The 26,257-nt window shown below is 39.7% G+C and overlaps 3 protein-coding genes across 4 annotated transcripts in view; all 3 read left to right on the top strand.

Annotated features, from left to right (window-relative positions):
- Positions 1-2,898: 2,898 nt before the first annotated feature.
- LOC131975401 (NACHT, LRR and PYD domains-containing protein 12-like) overlaps positions 2,899-26,257 on the top strand; it is a 41,285-nt gene continuing 17,926 nt past the window's right edge. Inside the window, exon 1 of the mRNA XM_059338065.1 lies at positions 2,899-3,042. The gene's annotated coding sequence lies outside the window, so the exon portion shown is untranslated. The remainder of the gene's footprint in view (positions 3,043-26,257) is intronic.
- On the top strand, positions 4,828-26,103 carry LOC131975402 (NACHT, LRR and PYD domains-containing protein 12-like). Of its 2 annotated transcripts, XM_059338066.1 has the most exons (3): positions 22,812-23,229; positions 23,792-23,965; positions 25,348-26,103. In XM_059338066.1, exons 1-3 carry the CDS (start codon positions 23,174-23,176, stop codon positions 25,358-25,360), a joined length of 243 nt encoding a protein of 80 aa, XP_059194049.1. In that variant the 5' UTR covers positions 22,812-23,173; the 3' UTR covers positions 25,361-26,103. The 2 variants fall into 2 exon arrangements, with proteins under 2 accessions (XP_059194051.1, XP_059194049.1); XM_059338068.1 differs by lacking the exons at positions 22,812-23,229; positions 23,792-23,965 and adding an exon at positions 4,828-5,178.
- Positions 16,044-20,465, top strand: LOC131975394 (protein NLRC3-like). The gene is made up of 3 exons (XM_059338060.1): positions 16,044-16,154; positions 17,664-17,893; positions 18,676-20,465. The coding sequence occupies exons 1-3, from the start codon at positions 16,087-16,089 to the stop codon at positions 20,463-20,465; spliced, it is 2,088 nt and encodes a 695-aa protein (XP_059194043.1). The 5' UTR covers positions 16,044-16,086.

Raw genomic sequence — 26,257 nt, 5'->3', positions numbered from 1 at the left:
AGCAGTTGATGTGGCATTTCATTATAGAATAGTCTGTTATAATCTTTACATAATAGTGACTTTGGGATTATATTATGAACCTATACATGTGTTCTGCTTGTGTATTTATCAGCTGATTTCCTCAGACAGCAGCTCATCACACAGTCAGCTGCTGGGACCTCCAGGTTCACTCTGCTAGTGAACCAGAGCTCCAGAGCTTCAGTTCAGTGGTCAGATTTTTAGCTCCAAAACGTGAACTACAGCCTGTTTAACTCCACTTGAGGAAAACACTTTGTAAATAAATTAAAATATAGATAGTTATCTTATAAATACAACAAGATTCATTAAATTAAATCAATGGAAGATGAGGTGAAAGTGTTACAATTTGACATGTTCTATTATCTATAATCACAGACTTTCTGGCCGTGAACTCTCGGAGACTGACTGTGAAGTCGTAGCCTCAGCTCTGAAGTCCAACCCCTCCCATCTGAGAGAGCTGGACCTGAGTGAGACCCATTACCTGTATGATTCAGGAGCGAAGCGGCTGTTTGCTGGACTGGAGAGTCCAAACTGCAGACTGGAGACTCTGAGGTCAGTTCCTGTGTTGTGCTCACACACAATGTATATCTGCTGAATTTAAATCATGATTGAAGTTTCAGATTTAGTTTGGTTCATTTGTTTCCTCAGTTTGCCTGAGCACAGATCTATAACCCAGTTTGTCAGTCCGTTCTCTTTCACTTGGACTCACATAACAGAAATCCTTGTTGTCAGGCTTCAGCTCATGTGTTTGGGTCCGAACCACCAGTGGTTTGCACCAATCAGTGTCCTGTGAGGAGCTACTGGTTGCTATGGCGATGCTTTAGATGTGTGTGATGACAACAGTTTGTTGAAAACAATAATGTCGCTCAGGTCAAATCTTTATTGTTGTTGTATGAAACAATGAAACAGAGAAAGAGGCGAGCGAAGGTGCTGCAATAATATCAGTTAGATTAAAACAGAGTTTTTCTTCATTAAAGGAAGATCAAAGAACACTGAAGGCTTTTCCTGATGGAAGATGTTTTAGCTCTTCTCCCAACTGGCTTCAGCAGCCTGTGATAGACGCTGATAGACACATAGTTCATCCAATCACCTGGCAGGTAGTTTTTGAAAGCGTCTGACCTTTTTCAAACTGTTTCCAAAGACCATTTCTCAGATGGTTCTGTGGAACAAACTGTCTGGCAGCGTCAGGTTCCCTGAACAGCTGCTTTCACTGTAAATAGTCAATCATTAAACAAAGACTTTGTGAAACTCTGTCTGTATGGAACATAAATAATGAGCTGCATGTGAGTTTATTCAGGGAGATACTAGATTAAATGTTGGATGAAGAGAACATGTATCTCACTTTACTCTGAACATCTGATCCAGTTGTAAAGAGGACTGAGGATGAAGCAGAGCTCACACTCAGTCAGCTGTGTGTTGGTGAGAAAAGCCTCAATCTGTGGGTTGAAATGAGACAATCAGAAGGAGAATTTACATCAATTATTATCTTTGTCTTATTTGTTTCATTTCAATACCAAAGACAACATCTGCTTTAGTATTTTTCATAATTTGACATGATTGTTATGAATAAGGGGAGACAGAAAAGAAAGAAAGTAACAACAGCACATTTTAATCCAACATGTCTGATTTGATGTCAGTGTTCTAACACAACTTGTTTTAACCTACATCATGAACAGTTGTTCATGTAAATATATTGTGTTTCTTAAATAAACTGTAGAAAATGTCTGCTGTTAGTTAAAGTGAAATTATCATCATCATTTTTAGTAAATGGTCACATCTGTATACAGAATATCATCTGAACTAATATTTGTTTTCAATTAATGAAGTAATTGATGAAGTCATTTTAATGTTTACAATGTTTTGATATAACATTCAGGAATCTCTCTTTTAGTATTTGAATGGACTGGTTTGTTAACAGTGTTTTATTCCAGAACTACTTCAGTAAGGTTCACTGATAGAGAGCGTTTTTTAAAGCGTGTCCCATTTTTTCCTCTAATAATCTATTTTAGATAAACCTTCATGGTGTCAATAAACCCCGGCAGTCCGCCCAGGTTTAGTTCATGTTTGGAAAACACTGAAAATACAAGTTGTGTTTAGTGGTGTGATGATGTTGGCACAGGTTGTTCGATTTTGATCGTTTTTAATTTGCCAGATCGTGTGTGTAAATGACAAATCTAGGTTCAGCCAGTTGGTCACGGAATCAAACCAGTTTATCTGAATGGACTGGCAAAACCAACAATCAACACAACTCTAAAAAGCAGTTTTCATTGAATTTGCAGCTGCAGTCCTTGTCCTGTTCAGACCTGCATTAACGTGTGTCTGAGGGTGATATGATCCCAAGTGGACTGCTCCAAACAGATTTGTGTACACCTGGCATTAGAATATGTCTCCACATGTGTCACATCTCTACACCTGCTCTGTATGCAAATAAACAAATCAATAAGTCAAGGCTAATACAGCAGTTGATGTGGCATTTCATTATAGGAAAGTCTGTTATAATCTCTACATAATAGTGACTTTGGGGTTATTTAATGAACCTATACATGTGTTCTGCCTGTGTATTTATCAGCTGATTTCCTCAGACAGCAGCTCATCACATAGTCAGCTGCTGGGACCTCCAGGTTCACTCTGCTAGTGAACCAGAGCTCCAGAGCTTCAGTTCAGTGGTCAGATTTTTAGCTCCAAAACGTGAACTACAGCCTGTTTAACTCCACTTGAGGAAAACACTTTGTAAATAAATTAAAATATAGATAGTGATCATATAAATACAACAGGATTCATTAAATTAAATCAATGGACGATAAGGTGAAAGTGTTACAATTAAATATGTTCTATTATCTATAATCACAGACTTTCTAAGTGTGAACTCTCTGAGACTGACTGTGAAGACGAGGCCTCAACTCTGAAGTCCAACCCCTCCCATCTGAGAGAGCTGGACGTGAGCCTGAACCACCTGAAGGATTCAGGAGTGAAGCGGCTGTGTTCTGGACTGGAGAGTCCAAACTGCAGACTGGAGACTCTGAGGTCAGTTCCTGTGTTGTGCTCACACACAATGTATATCTGCTAAATTTAAAACATGATTGAAGTTTCAGATTTAGTTTGGTTCATTTGTTTTCTCAGGTTGCCTGAGCACAGATCTATAACCCAGTTTGTCAGTCCGTTCTCTTTCACTTGGACTCATATCATAGAAATCCTTGTTGTCAGGCTTCAGCTCATGTGTTTGGGTCTGAACCACCAGTGGTTTGGACCAATCAGTGTCCTGTGAGGAGCTACTGGTTGCTATGGCGATGCTTTAGGTGTGTGTGATGACAACAGTTTGTTGAAAACAATAATGTCGCTCAGGTCAAATCTTTATTGTTGTTGTATGAAACAATGAAACAGAGAAAGAGGTGAGCAAAGGTGCTGCAATAATATCAGTTACATTAAAACAGAGTTTTTCTTCATTAAAGGAAGATCAAAGAACACTGAAGGCTTTTCCTGATGGAAGATGTTTTAGCTCTTCTCCCAACTGGCTTCAGCAGCCTGTGATAGACGCTGATAGACACATAGTTCATCCGATCACCTGGCAGGTAGTTTTTGAAAGCGTCTGACCTTTTTCAAACTATTTCCAAAGACCATTTCTCAGATGGTTCTGTGGAACAAACTGTCTGGCAGCGTCAGGTTCCCTGAACAGCTGCTTTCACTGTAAATAATTAAACAAAGACATTGTGAAACTCTGTCTGTCAGGAACATCAATAATGAGCTGCAGGTGAGTTTGTTCAGGGAGATACTAGATGAAATGTTGGATGAAGAGAACATGTATCTCACTTTACTCTGAACATCTGATCCAGTTCTAAAGAGGACTGAGGATGAAGCAGAGCTCACACTCAGTCAGCTGTGTGTTGGTGAGAAAAGCCTCAATCTGTGGGTTGAAATGAGGCAATCAGAAGGTGAATTAACCTCAATTATTATCTTTATCTTATTTGTGTCATTTCAATACCAAAGACAACATCTGCTTTAGTATTTTTCATAATTTGACATGATTGTTATGAATAAGGGGAGACAGAAAAGAAAGAAAGTAACAACAGCACATTTTAATCCAACATGTCTGATTTGATGTCAGTGTTCTAACACAACTTGTTTTAACCTCCATCATGAAGAGTTCAGGTTGTTCATTTTAAACCTTCTTCAGCTCTGAATATATTATTAAACACTGAATGATTTCAAGCAGGAAGTTTGTCTTCTAAAGTCACATCATTTATTCTTTATTCAGATGGAGGGGCTGCATTTTGTCAGAGATCAGCTATGCTTCTCTGATCTCAGCTCTGAAGTCAAACCCCTCCCATCTGAGAGAGCTGGAGCTGAGCTCCAACATCCTGCAGGATTCAGGAGTGAAGCTGCTGTGTGATTTTCTGCTGAGTCCAAACTGCAGACTGGAGACTCTGAGGTCAGTTCACTAACTGTTACTTTTATAGATCTAATATGTTTCATCAATAATGGAACCTTATTTATGTACAATCAACATTTCATAACATTCAGAGTTGTAAGATCCCTTTTGTTTATGTAAACATATTTTGTTTCTTAAATAAACTGTGGAAAATGTCCGCTGTTAGTTAGTTAAATCATGTTCATCATTTTTAGTAAATGGTCACATCTGTATACAGAATGTCATCTGAACTAATATTTGTTTTCAGTTAATGAAGTAATTGATGAGGTAATTTTAATGTTTTCTGAAGTAAAGTACCATTCCCGTTCTAGTATTGATCCTCTAGTGACAGACCTGACTGAGAGCAGCAGCATGTTATTAATCTGTGGTGACATTTGGATGATGTCTGTAGAAGGCTGACATCATGATGATCCTCAATAACACAATTACAGTCACTCTACTCATTTTAGAGAAAAGTTCTTAGATTATGACACATTTATTTCAAGCTACATATTAATCATCTGAACGCATCTGATGGGTTATAGATTTATTTTTATCTGCATCATATATACTTTATTCAGATTGAGGAAGTGCAGGTTGTCAGAGATCAGCTGTGCTTCTCTGGCCTCAACTCTGAAGTCCAACCCCTCCCATCTGAGAGAGCTGGACCTGAGAGAGAACAACCTGAAGGATTCTGACATGAAGCTGCTGTGTGGTCTGAAGGAGAGTCCACACTGCAGACTGGAGACTCTGAGGTCAGTAGAGGGTTTCAGCAGTATTGGACTGAACACAGTTAGTATCAGAGAAAGATCCAATATTTCCTGTAAACCTTCTCAGTGAAGCTGTGAGAGGAGAATGGTGACAGAAACACAGAGAGAGAACAGTCAGCCAATCAGATCAGCCAGAAGCTTGTTGAGATCATGTCTTTGAATTGTTGCGTTCATGTCTCCAGGAAATAAATGTGGATTACAGCTGACAGCATCAAAACATGTACAGACAGTTGTCCTCATTATCAAACCTGATCTCAAAGTGTTTGTTCTCTCATTTCAACATTAAACAGTTATTGAGTTCATCTTTGTCACAGCTCTGAGATCAGTCTGACTGAAGCCTCTTGTTTCATAGAACCATCATTATATTTAGTAACCATGTGGTCTCTCTACAGAGCAGAACCTGCTGAAGTCCAGAGTTTACAGCTGATGTTTCACTGCTCAGGCTTTAATGTAATTTATATATCTGTCAGACAGACTCCATATTGACACATTTGTAATATTTAAGAGTTGATGACATCAGATGTGACTAAGACTCTGGTTTTTAACAGCTTTTAACCCAAACAGCAATAAATCATTAATTAAAGTGGGCAGTGAATATCTCTGTTACTGTGGTGATGATGCATTCAGGGCTCTCTGTTTTTTTCCACTGTGTAGTGAAACAGACTTGATTCTAATGAAGAGAGTCTCTGTTAACACTGATTTATCACTTCTCTTGTCTGTCTTCTCTCATCAGGTTGAAGGATTGATCTCTGTCAGAGTGAGTGATCATAAAGGTGGATGTGATGAGACACAAAGTCCAGTCCCCCTGTCCTCCCTGTGAGTCCCTCTGGATCTGAGTACCATCAGAGTCTCTGGACTCCTCTGCTGCTGCTCTGTCCTCCTACAGCGTCTCTGCAGACACACTGAGACTCCTCCACCTCCGTCTGTTGTTTTATTCATTCATATAATCTGAGCCTCTGCAGATTAGTTCGGTTTATGACAACATGACTGGACATCAACACATGGAAATAGATATTTCTGCTTTGTTTTCCGATGCAGCGCTACCCTGTGGAGTGACCGGGTATTTCAGTTAATTTCCACAGATTACTAAGTAAAAGAAGTTGATCTTACCGTATTACTACCACTATCAGCCGTTTCTCATATATAACAGATACAAGATATTTGTAACAAACTTCACTTAAGTTTCTCAACTGAACTGTCTCTCTGCTTATTGGAAATAAGACTTTAATTCTGAATTTTTGTTTTCATTCAGATATGAATAAAAAGACAAAAATTCACAACAGCAAACAATTAAAAAAATATTATACAATTATTAGACGATTAAAATATTTTTTTATTTGTAAATAAAAAATATATTACATATTGTTACCATTTTACTGTGTCGTTAACGTGCGTTTTCTTTGTAATAATGATTTCTCAACAGTCAGTGAAGGCAGCACAACTGGAAGTCTTTTTTCCTTACAGATTTTAGTAAATAAGTAATATTGATTTCTTTGTTTTGTATTATTGTAGCTTTTAATAATAAAATGATTAAAGTAAAAATAAACGAATAATTATAATACACTGTTTCTTCATTAGTGTTCAATAAATGAATGCATTATGAATGATCATAAATTGATAAATAATACAGAATGAATTAATACAAATCTATTATTTGCATTAACCTTGGTGTTTCATGCATCATATATCGTTATGTTATTTTCATTGTAATTATTTATATTCATATGATATCTGATTTGTTAAACCAGGTCTATTTCCACAGAAGGAAGTAAAGAACTGAAGTGGAGTTTGAAGTGAATTTCAGGTTGTGTTCAGCCAGCAGAGAGCAGCAGAGAGCTGAAGGAAAACTAGAGAGTTTCTTTATTAAACTGCTGTAAATTCAACGCAGCCTCTTGTTGACACAGTTGAAGCCTGAACAGTAAAGTGTGCTGTGAAATGCTGACCGTCTCATCACACTGCTAATGAAAGAGTATAATTACAGCAAAGAAATATATATTTAGTATAGTGGGAGTATTATAAGGAGCTTCTTTAAGCAAAAGAAAACAGGAATACAAGGAAAAGTGAGACATGTTTAGCACATAGGAGTATCAACGCTGTATCTTAGTGCATTAATTGGTGTTTTTTGTAATTATTTTTATTTATTTTACTATGGCTGGATATTGTTTCCCGTCATGGTCCCTGTTTTTCTATTGCTGAAAGTACATCATGCTCCCTCTTTCTTTGTTCTAAGGTTGTCATTTTATTAATTCAATGACAATAAAAATAATCACAAATAGCGTTTTTTAAATGAATTAATTCAAACTGTGCAGAGTGACATTAAACATATACAGAGGAACTAGTTACAAGTGATTTGGTAATAATTGGCCCAAAGACAAAAGTAGAGATCAAACTTTGTATAAACAATAAACAAGTCAAGTTTATTAAAAGAGGAAAACACATCAGGAAAACTTTGCAATAATGATTTTGTGGGCTACATTAATAAAGTCATGCTTGACATTATCATGATTTTTTAAATAAGAGATCAAAAAACTTGATAAACAATGATCAGTTTAGTGATTCGTCACTTGATGACTGATGATGAAGATCTGAATGATTCTTCCACCATTTGAACTAGTTTCTCTGATTTACTTTTGTGAAACTTAAGAATCTCTGTCAGCTTCAGAAAACATGTTTTTTTGGTTGTGAAATGTTGTGATTCAAAGACAAAGTGAAGCATTAATGATAAAAACATGGTGTTTGTCAGCAGTCTGTCCAAACAACAGCCATAAAAGCTCCACAATCCAACCGTTAACTGCACCTTTTCCTCTCAGGAACAACACAGCAGCAGAGTGATTGGGTTGCACCTGTTGTTGGTTATTGATCAGAGCGTCCGCCCCGTCACCTCTCACCTGTATCACTGCTGCACATACGGACTGTTTGTCTCGTCCTGCAGGTTAAAGTGTCTCCTTATCCTTTACTTTCAGCTGAGTGACGCAGACAATTCAGAAGCTTCAGCAACATGTTTTGATTCTCTCTGGACTTTAACTGCTGCGTAAAGAACTGCTGCAATCACTGTCAACAATTCTAGCTGCTTTAAAACACATGAGAACAGTGGTGGAACATGATTCAATATATTCACTGCACTGCAAGTACACTGTAGAGGTTTTTATACTGAGTGTTCTGCTTTTCAGCTGCTGTATAATTCTTCCCCACTGTGCAGCCAAACATTCAGAGCAGAAGAAGTTTCCACTGCTGTGAAGTCCTGAATTCAACATGTTACTGAACTACAAGAAGATAAGTTTTAGAAGTATCAGGTGTTCCCAGGCCAGATACATACTGACGTCACGTCCGCCGGTCGCCATCGAGCCACAGCTACTGACAAACATCTTGACAGCGTGGGAAAATCCTGTAAAACATCGATTTTAAGCGACACTTAACTGCTGGCCAGATGATTTTATTTGCCTTATGCACCGGGTCCTGCTGTCTGTGAGATGAGATGACCGTGCATTAAAGGCTTTTAGACATCAGACTTGTGGATTTTAAGCAAACCGAGCAAACCTGGAGGAAACCATACCACTGGTAAAGAAACCACATCAGTACAGACTTTCCAGAGCCTGGTTTAATGTTTTAACGTTTTAAATGCAAAGATGGTTTTAACATTTGATTCTGATGTTTGAACGTTTCAATGCAAAAATAGTTTAAACATTTAACTTGGACTGGAAAGGGATTTTAATCAACGGACGTCTGGATTTTAAACATCCAAGTAGTGACGCAACATAAGTGGCATCATGGCTCCACTCACCTCGTCGCCCGGCTGTGGCAGCTGTGCCCGTCTGGCTGATAAGATCTCCGAGCTGGAAGGTAGGATCTCTACGCTGTATGAAATCCGGGAAGCAGAGGAGCTGATGGACACAGTCACTCTCCCGGCAGCGCTGACCTGCTCCACCAGCGCTCTAGTCCCCGCTGAGCTGGCCTCGGAAGCGTCCTCACCTCTGGAGGTGGACATCACTGCTGAAGCCCTCTTTCTAGGCTCTCTCCCGGATGACTCCTGGACAAGGTTTGGAGCTAAACCTAAAGCCCTGGGTAGCTCCACTCCAGCCCACTCTGAGCCCTGGACTCTGGCCGGTGCCTGCGGCAGGAGAGGGAGGCGCTCTTCCCTCGTGCCACCGAGCTGCGACACCTTGTTAAAAAACAGGTTTGACATTTTCTCTCAGCATGACTTCCGCTGCCCGAGGACTCGCAGGCAGTGCCTCCACCTGCTCTGCCGTCCCGAGGATCCCACGGCTCCTCGTCACCTCCGGCCTTTCCTCCAGCCATGTCTCGGCGTAGCTCTTACCCGGGATGTCGCCTCTCCATACTGCTCTTCACCCCTTTAATAGATGGTGATTTTAATCTACATGTTGATAACATCTCGGACACGATGTCCAGAGATTTTTTAAACCTTTTATGCTGCCTAGATTTTAAACAGCACGTCGTGAAGCAAACTCACAACAGAACCAGCCTGTCCTCTGGTGTGTCCTCTGTTGTGGACCTGGCTGTGTCTGACCACTACTGTGTGTATTTTAATATCGCCAGTTTTAACCCTCAGGAGGCCCCGGTGAGAACGGTGATGAAACGTTACCTGACTTCTGAAGTGGCTCCAAATTTTATTGAGATTTTACAGAGCACCCCTGCTGAGGTTTTACCTGAACCCTGTGATTTTATTGTTGACAATAATAACTCCAAACTGAGATCAACACTGGACTCAGTGGCTCCACTTTTAACTAAAACGATAAAAACAAAACTAAATTGACAGTTCACCATGAAATACTGCGTGAACAACTCAAAACTTACAATAACGCAGTCAAACAGGCAAGAATTTCCCATTTCTCAAAACTCATCACAGGCAATAAAAACAACCCCAGGTTTCTTTTCTCCACCTTCGATCTTTTAACCAACACCAGTTTTAATAAAGCTCACATGACACCATCAGAAGCCCTCTGCGAGGACTTTGCAGACCACTTCAGAAGTAAGATCGATGGTATCAGATCCAGTCTTTTATCCCAGAATGTATTTTTTTACACACCTGAACCATCGCTCTTATCTGAGGAAACACTGGAGAGTTTTGCCCTGGTTGATGCAAGGACACTTGGTTGAGATTTCTCCCAAGTAAACCCAACAACCTGCCTTTTAGATCCTATTCCCACATTGCTCTTAAAATCATTTTAGTCTTTCTTTGAGGAACAGATTTTAAATGTTGTGAATTACTCTCTTCAGACGGGTGTCTTCCCCACTGCCTACAAAACGGCAGTGGTGAAGCCCCTTCTGAAGAAGAGTAATTTAGACCCCAACATTTTAAATAACTACCGGCCTGTATCCAACTTACCATTTTTAAGTAAAATTTTAGAAAAACTGGTTTTTAACCAGCTAAATTATTTTTTAAATAGAAACAACATTTTAGAGAAATATCAATTTGGTTTTAGAATGAACCACAGTACCGAGACAGCTCTTTTAAAGATTTTAAATTACTTCAGGTGTAATTTAGATTCACAAAAATGAACAGTCTTGGTTCTACTGGATCTCAGCGCCGCCTTTGATACAGTAGACCATCACATTTTATTAAACAGACTCCGAACCCTGGTCAGCCTCTCTGGTACTGTTTTTAACTGGTTCAGTTCTTATCTCTCAGATCAAATTTTCTTTGTAAGTATGGATACATGCTCCTCCAGAACACATGAAATCAAGTGTGGGGTTCCACAAGGGTCAATTTTAGGTCCAATTCTTTTTTATCTCTATATGCTTCCCCTTGGGGACGTCATCAGGAGACATGGCATCAGCTTCCACAGCTACGCTGATGACACACAGCTGTACATCGCCGTGTCTCCAGATGACACAGGGCCAATTGATTCCCTTTTAAACTGCATTCTGGATATCAAGTCATGGATGGCAGTGAACTTCCTACTGCTCAACCAGGATAAAACAGAGGTTTTAGTCATCGGTCCTGAAGGCAAGAGAAAGAAACTTTTACCAAAACTACAAGATTTTAAAACTTCACAATGTGTAAAGAACCTGGGCGTCATTTTCGACTCTGAGCTCAATTTTATTCCACCATCAAAAATATAACAAAGATAGGTTTTTACCATCTTAAGAACATAGCCAGAGTCTGCCTGTTTCTCTCTCAGGCCAACATCGTTTAGACTACTGTAATGCCCTGCTCTCTGGTCTTCGCAAAAAGAGCATCCACAATTTACAATTACTACAAAACTCAGCCGCACGCTTGCTGACGAGGACCAGAGGGCGGGAGCACATTACACCGGTTTTAGAATCGCTGCATTGGCTCCTTGTGTTTCAGGATCGATTTTAAGGTTCTTTTATTAGTTTTTAAATGCTTTAATGGTCTTTGGCCATCTTATCTATCTGATATGCTTTTATCATATCAATCCTCGCGGGTCCTGAGGTCCTCTGGCAGCGGCCTTTTAATTATTCCAAGAGTTGAAACTAAAACCTACGGGGAGGCAGCATTCAGCCATTATGGCCCGTGCCTATTGAACAGCCTGCCAGAGGGCATCAGGACCGCAGGGACTGTTGATGTTTTTAAAAGGAGGCTCAAGACTCATTTGTACTCTATTGATTTAGTTGTTCATCATATGCATTTCCTTTCCTGTTGTATTTTAGTTTTACTTTTAGTTTTTATCCTGTCCTGTTGTCTTTTAGTCTTTTAGTTTTTAGCTCCAGTGTTCCCTCATGAGGGTCTCCTCACTGGGGTGTGTGTTGGGTCTGCCCGTGGGGATGTGGTCTTGGAGATTCCCTGGGCCTGGGGGACTAGGCGGCTCTGCACCATGTGTGGAGTCGATCCCGGTCTACCCGGGTCGTGGTGGTCTCTGTGACGGCGTCCTCTATGGCTGTGGGCTCTGTCACCTCTCAGTGTGGATGCTCCCACAGGTTGCTTTTTCCTCATCTGGATCCTCGCTGCCTTGCCATGTCTCTACACTGTCAATCAATATGTGCTGTGTGTGAGTCTGAGTGTGTTTGTGTGCATACGTGTCTATGTGCATGTGTGTGCATGTATGTGTATGTCTATGTGCAGATGTGGGTTTGTCATTTTTATTGTCTGTTTTTATTGTTATTTTTTTTATGTAAAGCATTTTGTGTTACGTTTCTATGTATGAAAATCACTATATAAATAAAGTTTGATTGATTGATTGAGTGCTGACTGAGTGGTTTTATTGTACTGTATGCTGTGTGTGTGTGCTTATGTGTGTGTTCCTGTTCTCTAAGTCCTGGGTGTGACTCTTGAACAAACATGTTCTCTTAGTCCTGGTGTGAATCTTGAACAAACCTGTTCTCTTAGTCCTGGTGTGACTCTTGAACAAACCTGTTCTCTTTTAATGTTCTGTTAACATTCAGTGTTACTGTTTTCCCTCTCAGACTTCAGATCAGAAGATGAGTGATTTTGTGGAGGAAGACGAGGAAAGAGCAGGGTCTCTGTCTGGCTGTCTGTCTGTGAAGAGTGACCGGTCCATGAGTCAGCCTCCATTCAGTGATGAACCTGGACCCTCAGACACAAAGTAAGAACTGCTACCAACACATTTTAATGACTCATTTTGAGTTTTGTCTGCAAATGTTTTTGTTGATTTTGTGTTTGTGAAGATAAGATAAGACTATCAGTTATGTTTTCAGTCTAGTATTCAACAACTGATGTCAGCTACATCCCACATGAGTCCTCAACATATCACACAATACATAATAATTCATCATATTTCTCAGCAGGGAGAGAAAACATGTTAACAAACATGTTGCAGTAAGTACAGGGGCAGGTCTACCTTTAACTTCAAGTCACTGAGCTAAACTGACAATTTTCTGATCTTTGAGAACCCAGAAGGTCCTCTCGTCACACTTCCAGCTGTTCTGAAGGTATTTCCAGACCCCACAAACACTCATGACAAAATGACAAAATGTCTGTTCAGTCTGTTACAAAATTAACCAGGTTCCAAACATGTGACTGTATTTCCAAATCCAGGTCGTTGGAAATCAGATATCCTCGCTCTTCTTGTTAAACACAAAATACAAATATGACTAATTTACAAATATTAAGACTATCATATATTGTTTGATTATATCTAATGTAAAAACTAAATACACACACACACAAACACACACACACACACCTGTAAATGGAGAGGGGAGGAGCAACACTGACTACCTGTAGTGAAAGTATCAGTCAGCTCAGACTCCATTTTGAGTCGACACAACAGAACAGGGAGGAGGACAACTTGAAGCTGAGGCGAGGTGAGTTTTAATCCAGCACACAAAGTCATGATGGCTGAAAAAAACACAGTAGACCTGCTGAAAGTGGAGAGCTGAGTGGTTTTATTGTACTGTGTGTGTGTGTGTGTGTGTGTGTGTGTGCGCGCATGTGTGTGTGTTACTTCCTCTTCTCCAAGTCCTGGCGTGACGCATGAACAAACTTGTTGTCTTTTAATGTTCTGTTAACAGTCAGTGTTACAGTTTCACCTCTCAGACTGACTTCAGATCAGAAGATGAATAATTGTGTGGAGGAAGAGGAGGACAGAGCAGAGTCTCTATTTTCAGGCTGTCTGTCTATGAAGAGTGACTGGTCCATGATTGAACCTCCATACTTCAGTAATGAACCTGGACCCTCAGACACAAAGTAAGAGCTGCTACTAACTCATCATTAATTAAATAATCTGATTATGGGAAATGAATGCCTCATGTGAATTTGGGAGCAATTAAAACACAATAAACTTGAATGTCGGCCAACAATGTTAACAGAGCATAAAAATTAACTGAACAAATAACATCAACAACAAATTGTTTCTTAAACTGAAATGTGTTCTTTGTGGTTTTCTGTCCACAGTCTGAGATAAACAGATATCTAATACAGCACTGGAAAGTAAAATCTGAACTCATCATTGTAGTAAAGATAAGACTATCAGTTATGTTTTCAGTCTAGTATTCAACAACTGATGTCAGCTACATCCCACATGAGTCCTCAACATATCACACAATACATAATAATTCATCATATTTCTCAGCAGGGAGAGAAAACTGCATGTTAACAAACATGTTGCAGTAAGTACAGGGGCAGGTCTACCTTTAACTTCAAGTCACTGAGCTAAACAGACAATTTTCTGATCTTTGAGAACCCAGAAGGTCCTCTAGTCACACTTCCAGCTGTTCTGAAGGTATTTACAGACCCCACAAACACTGGTATCAAACGTATTAGCTGCACACTATAGTGTAGTGATTTTATATTGGGCTGTTTTTTTGTAAGCAGGCAGAATTTGTTTAAAGGATCACACATATTTTCAACAATAGAGTACCTGTATTATCATACAGTATGAGCTGCTAATACGTTTGATACCATATTGTATGACATGTTTATAGACACTGATACTTGCCAGTGGTTCATTAAATGAGATATTTGTACTTGTGCTGCCTCTGTTATTCTACCACTGAATGAGGGGGACCAAAGATAGATCAGTTTTGTTCAAAGGTGTAACTCATCACTTGTTCACTGCAGTTGTTATGTGCTATAATAAATTAACTAAGTGTGAAAAAGAGGCAACTTTAGATAAGGGAACATGTGTTGGTAATAAGTGTTCAACTACTAGTGAATTAGTAATGATCAAGATGTCACTTTAATATGGGGGAAATATTCTAAGTAACAAAGACTTAATTTAGAGTTATTTGGACTCTATTAACACGTGGTTTTGTGTTTTCTTATCTAAGAACAGACCATATTCATTGAGTGTTATTAAGGGAGAATAACTATTCTTGTGGTGCTACCACCTTATAAAGTCCATACAAAGCAAAGCACATTAAGATCATAACTCACATGCAATAACTTTCTTACTTACTATTAATAAGCAATAATTCTGGGAAAGGGGAAAACTTGTAGTTAATGGCTTACTAGTTGTATAATAAGGCCATGCAGAATAAGGCATTAATAAGAACTTAATTATGACTAATTAAGAGCCGATATGTTGCTAATTTGCATGCTAATAAGGCACTAATTAATGTTGAATATGTGTTCCTTAATATAAAGTGTTACCAACATTTCTGTTGCTGCACTTTTACTTTGAAGGGCATATATTTCCCATTACACAGTGTCTCTGAATAGCCTGTTGGTTGATAACAGAATGCTGTTCAGTAAGTTCTGTTTCCCCTGATAGGGTCATCTCTGCTACACTTACAAGATAAAGCATAAATCTTTAATTCAAGATAAGTTTGGCTTTTTATTTGCATACAGTTAAATGTGTATTATTGAAGCTTGATAAGCATGGCTTTTTGTTCTCCGAAAGAAAACAAAAGTCGTCATAAAGTTAAATATATATTATTGAAGCTTGAAGAGTATCAGCAGTTAACTTGTTTAAAAAGCATGTGTACCTGTGTACAGATAGAAACCTTGTAAGCTCACTCTAAAATTAAGTCTGCCTTTAGCTTAGTTGCACCCTTGTTGCACTTTGTGTGTGTTTATTTCATGTTTTAAACAGTGCATGAAGGCGTTGTGTATTGCTCCAGTTTTCTTGCAAAATAAATTTGGATGTTGCTTGTGTTGCAACTTTATGTCTGAGGAAAAAGGAGGGTCCTGTGGCCGACCAGTTACATTTACATTTACATTTACATTTAGTCATATAGCAGACGCTTTTATCCAAAGTGACTTACAGGAAGAGTAAAAGCAAACTACATTTACATTTAGTCATTTAGAACCAGTTAAGAACCACTGACTTATAAAACCTGTAATCCAATCTAAGAGGACTAATACAAACTATTAACCCTCCTTATGATCTGCAGTAACTGTAGTTTGTGTATTTAGGAATTTCTTTAAATAAGAAAATGACTGAAATTATTTCTGTTTGCAGAGTTTCGTACAGACAGAGGGCAGAGTCTCTAGTGTCCGGCTGTCAGTCTATGAAGAGTGACCAGTCCATGTTTGACCCTCCATCCTTCAATAATGAACCTGGACCCTCAGACACAAAGTAAGAGAGTTTTACTGCTCGCTGACCTGATGGAAGGTGATGCATTGAGGATGGAGATAAAATTATTTGCCGAAAGTTTTATGTTCATGATGCAGACTTAATACTTTATACAGTAACTGTTTTAAACAACATGGATATTAGTCTGGGTTTTAAAGCCACAACATACTGATTTTTTTTTAAACAAATCACACAGAATTTACCCTTCAAGAAAATGTTAATCTTTTTGACGAGATGTTGAAGTTGTTGTTAAGATTTGTAACTCATCAGAATCTGCCACGTGTGCGCTCGAAATATACAATTAATTTCCTAATATTTTATTGGTACCGCTTCTCAGATCAGCTGTAATGACCAGCAGGTGCAATCTAGAATCAGTGCACATCATAATTGTGAAACGTGGTGAAAAAACAATCATATGAAATCTTTGCTCTCCTTAATATGTGTTGAGAGTTTTTTTCACAAAGTACTTGTGTAGAATAAGGTGAATAAAATTTAAGCTAAATGTTCCATTACTAACAAATCAGAGGTTGTCGTCAAAAGTTTTGAATTATTAGTAAGTGGAACTTTGAGCTTAGATTCTCTTCACCATTTATTGTTGGTGAAGCTCAAGAAGGAACAGGAACATCCATGGGCAGTGCTGATGTAAATGTTATCAGCTCATTAATGAGACACTCATGTATATTTAAACCACGTCTCTTTTTAGAAAATCTGAATTATACGTATGTAATCATTTGATTGTTTACAATCGAGATGGAAAGAAAACAAAAAAACCTGTCTGGACTTTTAAATAAAATAATCTGTTTATGGGAAATCCATGCCTCGTGTGAATTTGGGAGCAAATAAAACAAAAAATTGTAAGGTCGGCCAACAAGGCCGTCCCACAATGTTAACAGGAGCTGAAAATGAATCTGTACATCAACCCTGTGATTGTGATCTGCCCCAACATGTAACAGAGCCCTTCCAACACCCTTCAACTAGGGTAAATGAAAAATTGGGCGTTTTTGTTATAATCCTGCTGATAAACAGACAAACAAACCAAAAACATAACCTCCTTGTGTAAGAAATAAAGTAATGAGTTCAACAAACTGTTTTCAGAATACCACAAATTTAAACTGCAACTGTAATGGAACACAGTAACTGATATTTAATATTTTAATGTATAGTCCTATTACTTGTATTCTGTTAATGTCCAACCTTGTTTTTGTGGCTACAATAGTTTAACATATCCCATCTGGAAATGTTGAAGAAAATACTGACTGACTGCTACATTCTCAATGATGTGAAACTGAACACCTACAGTTACATATTTACATCCATATTCCATTTTTCTTCTTTATTATGTTTTGGAAATAGCTTTTTTCGTTAGTATATCTGTTCAGTTTATTTTGAAAGGAGTGTCAGTAAATATGATAACCGTAACTAATAAATGTAACACTCACAGTGTTTTGTATTAAATTGCAGCAGTATGGCAGAAAGTGTTTTCACTTTAGTGATAAAGAAATGTGTTGACAGAAAGAGGAAGAGGAGTGATGAGGAGGAGCAGCCGTCCTGCTGTGCTTCCTGTCAGGACGTCCTGAAGGATCCCGTCTCTACCAGCTGTGGACACTGGTTCTGCAGAGCGTGCATCAGCTCATACTGGGACCAGTCTGCTTCACCAGGAGACTCCTCCTGTCCCCAGTGTGGACAGAGATCCAGAAGCAGACTGGGACTGCAGACAGCCAGTCAGAGCAGCACTGAACAAAGTGAGACTGTCCCTCTGTCTGCTGATGTCTTCATGTCACATGTTTAACAGTCTCCTCTCACTGCAACAACCTCCTAACAAACATTCTCTGCTTCAGGTTAGAAGCTGCAGCTTTCAGCATGCTTGTCTCTTGCTGGTTTTACATGTAACAGGGTCCGGCCTGAGATGATCTCCTCCCTTAAACCAAAGCCATGTCTGTAACTAAACTGACTGGATCAACACGTGTGTCTCTGCTCCAACCAGAGAGAAAGTTCTCTGTGTTGAACTCTCAGTGCTTTAGGAGCTTCTCACTGAATCTTTGTGGTTTGGAGTTTATTTCTCCTCCTGTGTCCCAGTTTATACTTCAAGATATCAGCTTTATTTTACATTTTACTGATTTAAACCACTCAGTAATATGTGAAATGAAGCATTCCAGAGCCTTGTTAACTTACTGCTGATTTAAACAAACATCTTGTGTTGTTGCTGCTTCACATAAAAGTTTTCTACTGACAAAAGCTGCTGAGCTGCTGAGGCTCAGCCTCCTGCTGTCAATCAAACAACCAACACACAGTCAGAGGCTGAGAGGAAAAGGAGTATTTCTAATGTTCCCCCAGAAAACATCTTTTCTTAAATATATAAAAAAACAATAAATGTAAAAATCACTTTGATGTTATTGTGTTGCTCAAGAACAGAGCATTACTTAATAAACTTTACTACTTTATATGTTCTTATATGGATTCTTCATATTGGTAATAAATATAATGACTTTGACTCATTGCTTTTCAATCTTGTTCCTTTTTTTAGTGTCTGGCGGTCTGCAGGAGGTTTTAGATGAATATAAGATCAGTCTGAGGAGGAGATGTGAACGTGTGACTGAAGGAAGTGATGCAACAGGAAGTGGAACCCTCCTCAACAGGATCTACACTGAGCTCTACATCACAGAGGGACAGAGTGAAGAGGTTAATACCCAACATGAGGTGAGGCAGCTGGAGACAGCTTCCAAGAAGAAGACCGTCCACGACGCTCCAATCAAGTGCCAGGACATCTTTAAAGCCTTACCTGACCAACAGGGACACATCAGAGTGGTTCTGACGAACGGCGTCGCTGGCGTTGGAAAAACCTTCTCGGTGCAGAAGTTCAGTCTGGACTGGGCAGAGGGTTTGGAGAACCAAGATGTCAGTGTGGTGATTCTGCTTTCGTTCAGGGAGCTGAACTTGATCAGAGATGAGCAGTACAGTCTTCTGGAGCTGCTCCATGTTTTCCATCCAACATTACAGAAGGTCCCAGCAGAGAAGCTCGCCGTCTGTAAACTTCTGTTCATCTTTGACGGCCTGGATGAAAGCAGACTTTCTCTGGATTTCAACAAGAAGAAAATTGTCTCTGATGTCACACAGAAGTCATCGGTCAACGTGCTGCTGACAAACCTCATCGAGGGGAATCTGCTTCCCTCGGCTCTCGTCTGGGTAACTTCCCGACCTGCAACGGCCAATCAGATCCCTCCTGCATGTGTTGACAGGGTGACAGAAGTACGAGGCTTCACTGACGCCCAGAAGGAGGAGTACTTCAGGAGGAGGGTCAGTGATGAAGAGCGCTCCAGCACAATCATCTCACACATCCAGACATCCAGGAGCCTCCACATCATGTGTCTGATCCCAGTCTTCTGCTGGATCACTGCTACGGTTCTGGACCACATGTTGACTACGGAGCAGAGAGGAGAGCTGCCCAAGACCCTGACTGACCTGTACTCACACTTCCTGCTGGTTCAGACCAAGAAGAAGAAGCAGAAGTATGCTGAGGGACATGAGACGAGTCCACAGGAGCTGATGGAGGCTGACAGAGAAGTTCTTCTGAAGCTGGGGAGGCTGGCGTTTGAACAGCTGCGGGAAGGAAACATCATGTTCTACCAAGAAGACCTGGAGCGCTGTGGTCTGGATGTCACAGAGGCCTCGGTGTACTCAGGAGTTTGTACAGAGATCTTCAAAAGAGAGAGTGTGATCTTCCGGAAAACAGTCTACTGCTTCGTTCATCTGAGCATTCAGGAGTTTCTGGCTGCAGTCTACCTGTTCCACTGTTACACCAACAGGAACACAGAGGTGCTGGAGGCTTTTCTGGGAAAGAAATATGTAATTTCATCCCTGGATGACTTCCTGAGGGGAGCACTGATGAAAGCCTTGAGCAGTAAAAATGGCCACCTGGACCTGTTTGTTCGCTTCCTTCATGGCCTCTCTCTGGAGTCCAACCAGAGACTGTTAGGAGGCCTGCTGGGTCACACAGACAACAGTCCAGAAGTCATCCAGAGAGTCATCAAGAACCTGAAGGAAAAGAGGACCAAGATCTCTCCTGACAGAAGCATCAACATCTTCCACTGTCTGATGGAGATGAACGACCTCTCAGTCCATCAGGAGATCCAAGAGTTCCTGAAGTCAGAGAACAGATCAAAGTATATCTCTGAGATCCACTGCTCAGCTCTGTCCTACATGCTGCAGATGTCAGAGGAGGTTCTGGATGAGTTGGACCTGAAGAAGTACAACACATCAGATGAGGGAAGACAGAGACTGATTCCAGCTGTGAGGAACTGCAGGAAAGCTGTGTAAGTCCAGATGTGATCAACATTATACAGCAATGTAAAGCTGAAGCATCAGTGTGAGAGTAAAGATACACACTTTACACACATGCACAAGATAAAACTCGGAAAACACAAACCTTTTCTGAAACTACCATCAAACATACGTATTGAAAACATTCTACATGTTAAACTGCTGATGTCATCATCTCCTATCAGTCTCTGTTGGAGTGATGGAGGCTTCATACAAATCTAGCCCAGAAAAAAATGAGTGTGTGCTAAAAATGTTTTCACACTCATCATTTAATCACAACACACAGCCTGTTTTACATCGTATACAGTGTCTGCATCATGTTTCTATAACATGTCTATTTATTATTGTTTTATAGACACACAGACCTGAATACTTGTCCTCTTCTGGAAATTGTCACTGAACACTGAAAATACAAGTTGTGTTTAGTGGTGTGATGATGTTGGCACAGGTTGTTTGATGTTTGATCATTTTTAATTTGCCAGAACGTCTGTAAATGACAAATCTAGCTTCAGCCGGTTGGTCACGGATTCAAACCTGTTTATCTGAATGGACTGGCAAAACCAAGAATCAACATAACTCTAAAAAGCTGTTTTCATTGAATTTGCATCTACAGTCTTTGTCCTGTTCAGACCTGCATTAATGTGTGTCTGAGGGTGATCTGATCACAAGTGGACTGCTCCAAACAGATTAGTGTACACCTGGCATTAGAATATGTCTCCACATGTGTCACATCTCCACATCTGCTCTGTATGCAAATAAACAAATCATTAAGTCAAGGCTAATACAGCAGTTGATGTGGCATTTCATTATAGGAAAGTCTGTTATAATCTCTACATAATAGTTACTTTGGGGTTATTTAAAGAACCCATACATGTGGTCTGCCTGTGTATTTATCAGCTGATTTCCTCAGACAGCAGCTCATCACACAGTCAGCTGGGACCTCCAGGTTCACTCTGCTAGTGAACCAGAGCTCCAGAGCTTCAGTTCAGTGGTCAGATTTTTAGCTCCAAAACGTGAACTAGACCCTGTTTAACTCCACTTGAGGAAAACACTTTGTACATAAATTAAAATATAGATAGTGATCATATAAATACAACCAGATTCATTAAATTAAATCAATGGAAGATAAGGTGAAAGTGTTACAATTTGATATGTTCTATTATCTATAATCACAGACTTTCTGGCTGTGGACTCTCTGAGACTCTCTGTGAAGTCGTGGCCTCAGCTCTGAAGTCCAACCCCTCCCATCTGAGAGAGCTGGTCATGGGTGAGAACCTTTACCTGAATGATTCAAGAGTGAAGTGGTTGTGTGCTGGACTGGAGAGTCCAAACTGCAGACTGGAGACTCTGAGGTCAGTTCCTGTGTTGTGCTCATACACAATGTATATCTGCTGAATTTAAATCATGATTGAAGTTTCAGATTCAGTTTGGTTCATTTGTTTTCTCAGGTTGCCTGAGCACAGATCTATAACCCAGTTTGTCAGTCCGTTCTCTTTCACTTGGACTCATATCACAGAAATCCTTGTTGTCAGGCTTCAGCTCATGTGTTTGGGTCTGAACCACCAGTGGTTTGGACCAATCAGTGTCCTGTGAGGAGCTACTGGTTGCTATGGCGATGCTTTAGATGTGTGTGATGACAACAGTTTGTTAAAAACAATAATGTCGCTCAGGTCAAATCTTTATTGTTGTTGTATGAAACAATGAAACAGAGAAAGAGGCGAGCGAAGATGCTGCAATAGTATCAGTTAGATTAAAACAGAGTTTTTCTTCATTAAAGGAAGATCAAAGAACACTGAAGGCTTTTCCTGATGGAAGATGTTTTAGCTCTTCTCCCAACTGGCTTCAGCAGCCTGTGATAGACGCTGATAGACACATAGTTCATCCAATCACCTGGCAGGTAGTTTTTGAAAGCGTCTGACCTTTTTCAAACTGTTTCCAAAGACCATTTCTCAGATGGTTCTGTGGAACAAACTGTCTGGCAGCGTCAGGTTCCCTGAACAGCTGCTTTCACTGTAAATAGTCAATAATTAAACAAAGACTTTGTGAAACTCTGTCTGTCAGGAACATCAATAATGAGCTGCAGGTGAGTTTGTTCAGGGAGATACTAGATGAAATGTTGGATGAAGAGAACATGTATCTCACTTTACTCTGAACATCTGATCCAGTTCTAAAGAGGACTGAGGATGAAGCAGAGCTCACACTCAGTCAGCTGTGTGTTGGTGAGAAAAGACTCAATCTGTGGGTTGAAATGAGACAATCAGAAGGTGAATTAACCTAAATTATTATGTTTGTCTTATTTGTTTCAATTCAATACCAAAGACAACATCTGCTTTAGTATTTTTCATAATTTGACATGATTGTTATGAATAAGGGGAGACAGAAAAGAAAGAAAGTAACAACAGCACATTTTAATCCAACATGTCTGATTTGATGTCAGTGTTCTAACACAACTTGTTTTAACCTCCATCATGAAGAGTTCAGGTTGTTCATTTTAAACCTTCTTCAGCTCTGAATATATTATCAAACACTGAATGATTTCAAGCAGGAAGTTTGTCTTCTAAAGTCACATCATTTATTCTTTATTCAGATTGAGGGGCTGCATTTTGTCAGAGACCAGCTGTGCTTCTCTGATCTCAGCTCTGAAGTCCAACCCCTCCCATCTGAGAGAGCTGGAGCTGAGTGAGAACAAGCTGAAGGATTCAGACATGAAGCTGCTGTGTGATTTTCTGCTGAGTCCAAACTGCAGACTGGAGACTCTGAGGTCAGTTCACTAACTGTTACTTTTATAGATCTAATATGTTTCATCAACAATGGAACCTTATTTATGTACAAACAACATTTCATAACATTCAGAGTTGTAAGATCCCTTTTGTTTATGTAAATATATTGTGTTTCTTAAATAAACTGTAGAAAATGTCCGCTGTTAGTTAAAGTAAATTCATGTTCATAATTTCTGGAAAATGGTCACATCTGTATACAGAATATCATCTGAACTAATATTCTTTTTCAGTTAATGAAGTAATTGATGAGGTCATTTTCATGTTTTCTAAAGTAAAGTATCATTACCATTCTAGTATTGATCCTCTAGTGACAGACCTGACTGAGAGCAGCAGCATGTTATTAATCTGTGGTGACATTTGGATGATGTCTGTAGAAGGCTGACATCATGATGATCCTCAATAACACAATTACAGTCACTCTACTCATTTTAGAGAAAAGTTCTTTGATTATGACACATTTATTTCAAGCTACATATTAAACATCTGAACGCATCTGAAGAGTTATAGATTTATTTTTATCTGCATCATATATTCTTTATTCAGATTGAGGAACTCCTGGTTATCAGAGATCAGCTGTGCGTCTCTGTCCTCAACTCTGAAGTCCAACCCCTCCCATCTGAGAGAGCTGGACCTGATAGGCAACAAGCTGAAGGATTCAGACATGAAGCTGCTGTGTGATTTGAAGGAGAGTCCACACTGCAGACTGGAGACTCTGAGGTCAGTAGGGGGTTTCAGCAGTATTGGACTGAACACAGTTACTGGGGATTTCCACCGGACGCGTTACTGCAGCAGCACGTCTCCACAGCGTTTTTGCTGCGTCTTGTCAATTCACACCGGACGCGTTACTGCAGCAGCACGTCAGTTTAGCGAGCCGGCCGTATACACGCGAGATAACGAGATCACGCGATAATCCTGACCATACGGGAGACCACAAGCTCCCGTGATAAACTTTAAACTCTATTTATACAGTCTATGGATAAACTGTGTGTATAAAGTAAACAACAACAACAAAAACCAACTTACTTTGCTTCTCTGAGGTGAAAGATATGTTGATCTGACCATCTATCCTTATAAAAACAATATGTTATGTCATAAATGATTGTATGATGTTCCACTTCAACAATCAGTCTCTTGTCTTCCGTGTCGCCGATCCTCTGAGACCCTTTGATTGATTGATTGCCGATCTGGTGCCCCGGTCATAACATAACGTTGATGTGAAGTAGTTTTAGGCTGCATGAACTGCGTATTGTGTTTTATTTTGAAAGGGGCGGAAGTGTTTTACGCTGAATCTGAGTCGGACTTCCTTTCTGGTGCGATCTGCTCTGTTGAGATTCACGCGATTTGGCAGCGTCTCGCGGAGAAATAGAAGTCCTACCTAATGCTCGCGTAGAGACACTGACGCGACGCTGCAGTAACGTTACGCTACGCGCCCGGTGGAAATGCTCTCATTGATTAGAGTGTTACCTATTTGCAACGTCATACGCGACGCTGACGTTACGCTGCAGTAACGCGCCCGGTGGAAATCAGGCTTTAGTATCAGAGAAAGATCCAGTATTTCCTGTAAACCTTCTCAGTGAAGCTGTGAGAGGAGAATGGTGACAGAAACACAGAGAGAGAACAGTCAGCCAATCAGATCAGCCAGAGGCTTGTTGAGATCATGTGTTTGAGTTGTTGTGTTCATGTCTCCAGGAAATAAATGTGGATTACAGCTGACAGCATCACAACATGTACAGACAGTTGTCGTCATTATCAAACCTGATGAAAACCTGCTGAAGTCCAGAGTTTACAGCTGATGTTTCACTGCTCAGGCTTTAACATCATTTATATATCTGTCAGACAGACTCCATATTGACACATTTGTAATATTTAAGAGTTGATGACATCAGATGTGATTGAGACTCTGGTTTTTAACAGCTTTGAACCCAAACAGCAGTAAATCGCTCATTAAAGTGGGCAGTGAATATCTCTGTTTCTGTGGCGATGATGCGTTCAGTGTTCTCTGTTTATTTCCACTGTGTAGTGAAACAGACTTGATTCTAATGAAGAGAGTCTCTGTTAACACTGATTTATCACTACTGTTGTCTGTCTTCTCTCATCAGGTGGAAGGATTGATCTCTGTCAGAGTGAGTGATCATAAAGGTGGATGTGATGAGACACAAAGTCCAGTCCCCCGTCCTCCCTGTGAGTCCCTCTGGATCTGAGTACCATCAGAGTCTCTGGACTCCTCTGCTGCTGCTCTGTCCTCCTACAGCGTCTCTGCAGACACACTGAGACTCCTCCACCTCCGTCTGTTTTTTTTATTCATTCATATAATCCGGGCCTCTGCAGATTAGTTCTGTTTATGACAACATGACTGGACATCAACACATGGAAAAAGATATTTCTGCTTTGTTTTCCGATGCAGCGCCACCCTGTGGAGTGACAGGGTATTTCAGTTAATTTCCACAGATTACTAAGTAAAAGAAGTTGATCTTACCTTATTACTACCACTATCAGCCGTTTCTCATATATAACAGATACAAGATATTTGCTTGTAACAAACTTCAGTTAAGTTTCTCAACTGAAAACAAACAGATCGTGTTTAATGTTCTTGTCCTGTTACTGAATACTCCTCAGTTTATGTTTGCTGTAGTTTGAAGAATGTTGCTTGTATTTTTATTCAACATTTTTAATGGTGCTACTCAGAAACCGTTTTCTTTGAGTTGCTACAGTTGGATGTTTGAGCTTTACTGTGCAGAGTTTGATACCAGGAGGCTGTTTATGCATTTGTCTGGTGTCTCTCTGCTTATTGGAAATAAGACTTTAATTCGGAAATTTTGTTTTTATTCATATATGAATAAAAACTTCTGAAAATATTGTGGGTTTGCTTTTTTATGTTTTTTAACTTCTAAACCCTATGCTATACCAGCTATAACCACCTATACCATAACTTCAAACAATTAAAAAACTATTATACTATTATTAGACTATTAAAATATTTTATTTTTAAATAAAAATTATATTACATAT

The sequence above is a fragment of the Centropristis striata genome, chromosome 7 (assembly GCF_030273125.1).
Source record: "Centropristis striata isolate RG_2023a ecotype Rhode Island chromosome 7, C.striata_1.0, whole genome shotgun sequence".
NCBI lineage: Eukaryota > Metazoa > Chordata > Actinopteri > Perciformes > Serranidae > Centropristis > Centropristis striata.
The sequence above is the reverse complement of the archived record's forward strand: the minus strand, read 5'-3'. Positions and strand labels throughout refer to the sequence as shown.

What these genes read in the sequence shown, in the direction of transcription:
- LOC131975394 (XM_059338060.1), top strand. Translation starts at nt 16,087, where the DNA reads ATGAAGAGTGACCAGTCCATGTTTGACCCTCCATCCTTCAATAATGAA. An exon ending in CCTGGACCCTCAGACACAAA is followed by an intron (nt 16,155 to 17,663) that starts GTAAGAGAGTTT and finishes ATGTGTTGACAG; the next exon opens with AAAGAGGAAGAGGAGTGATG. An exon ending in TCAGAGCAGCACTGAACAAA is followed by an intron (nt 17,894 to 18,675) that starts GTGAGACTGTCC and finishes TCCTTTTTTTAG; the next exon opens with TGTCTGGCGGTCTGCAGGAG.
- LOC131975402 (XM_059338066.1), top strand. Translation starts at nt 23,174, where the DNA reads ATGAAGCTGCTGTGTGATTTTCTGCTGAGTCCAAACTGCAGACTGGAG. An exon ending in TGCAGACTGGAGACTCTGAG is followed by an intron (nt 23,230 to 23,791) that starts GTCAGTTCACTA and finishes TTCTTTATTCAG; the next exon opens with ATTGAGGAACTCCTGGTTAT.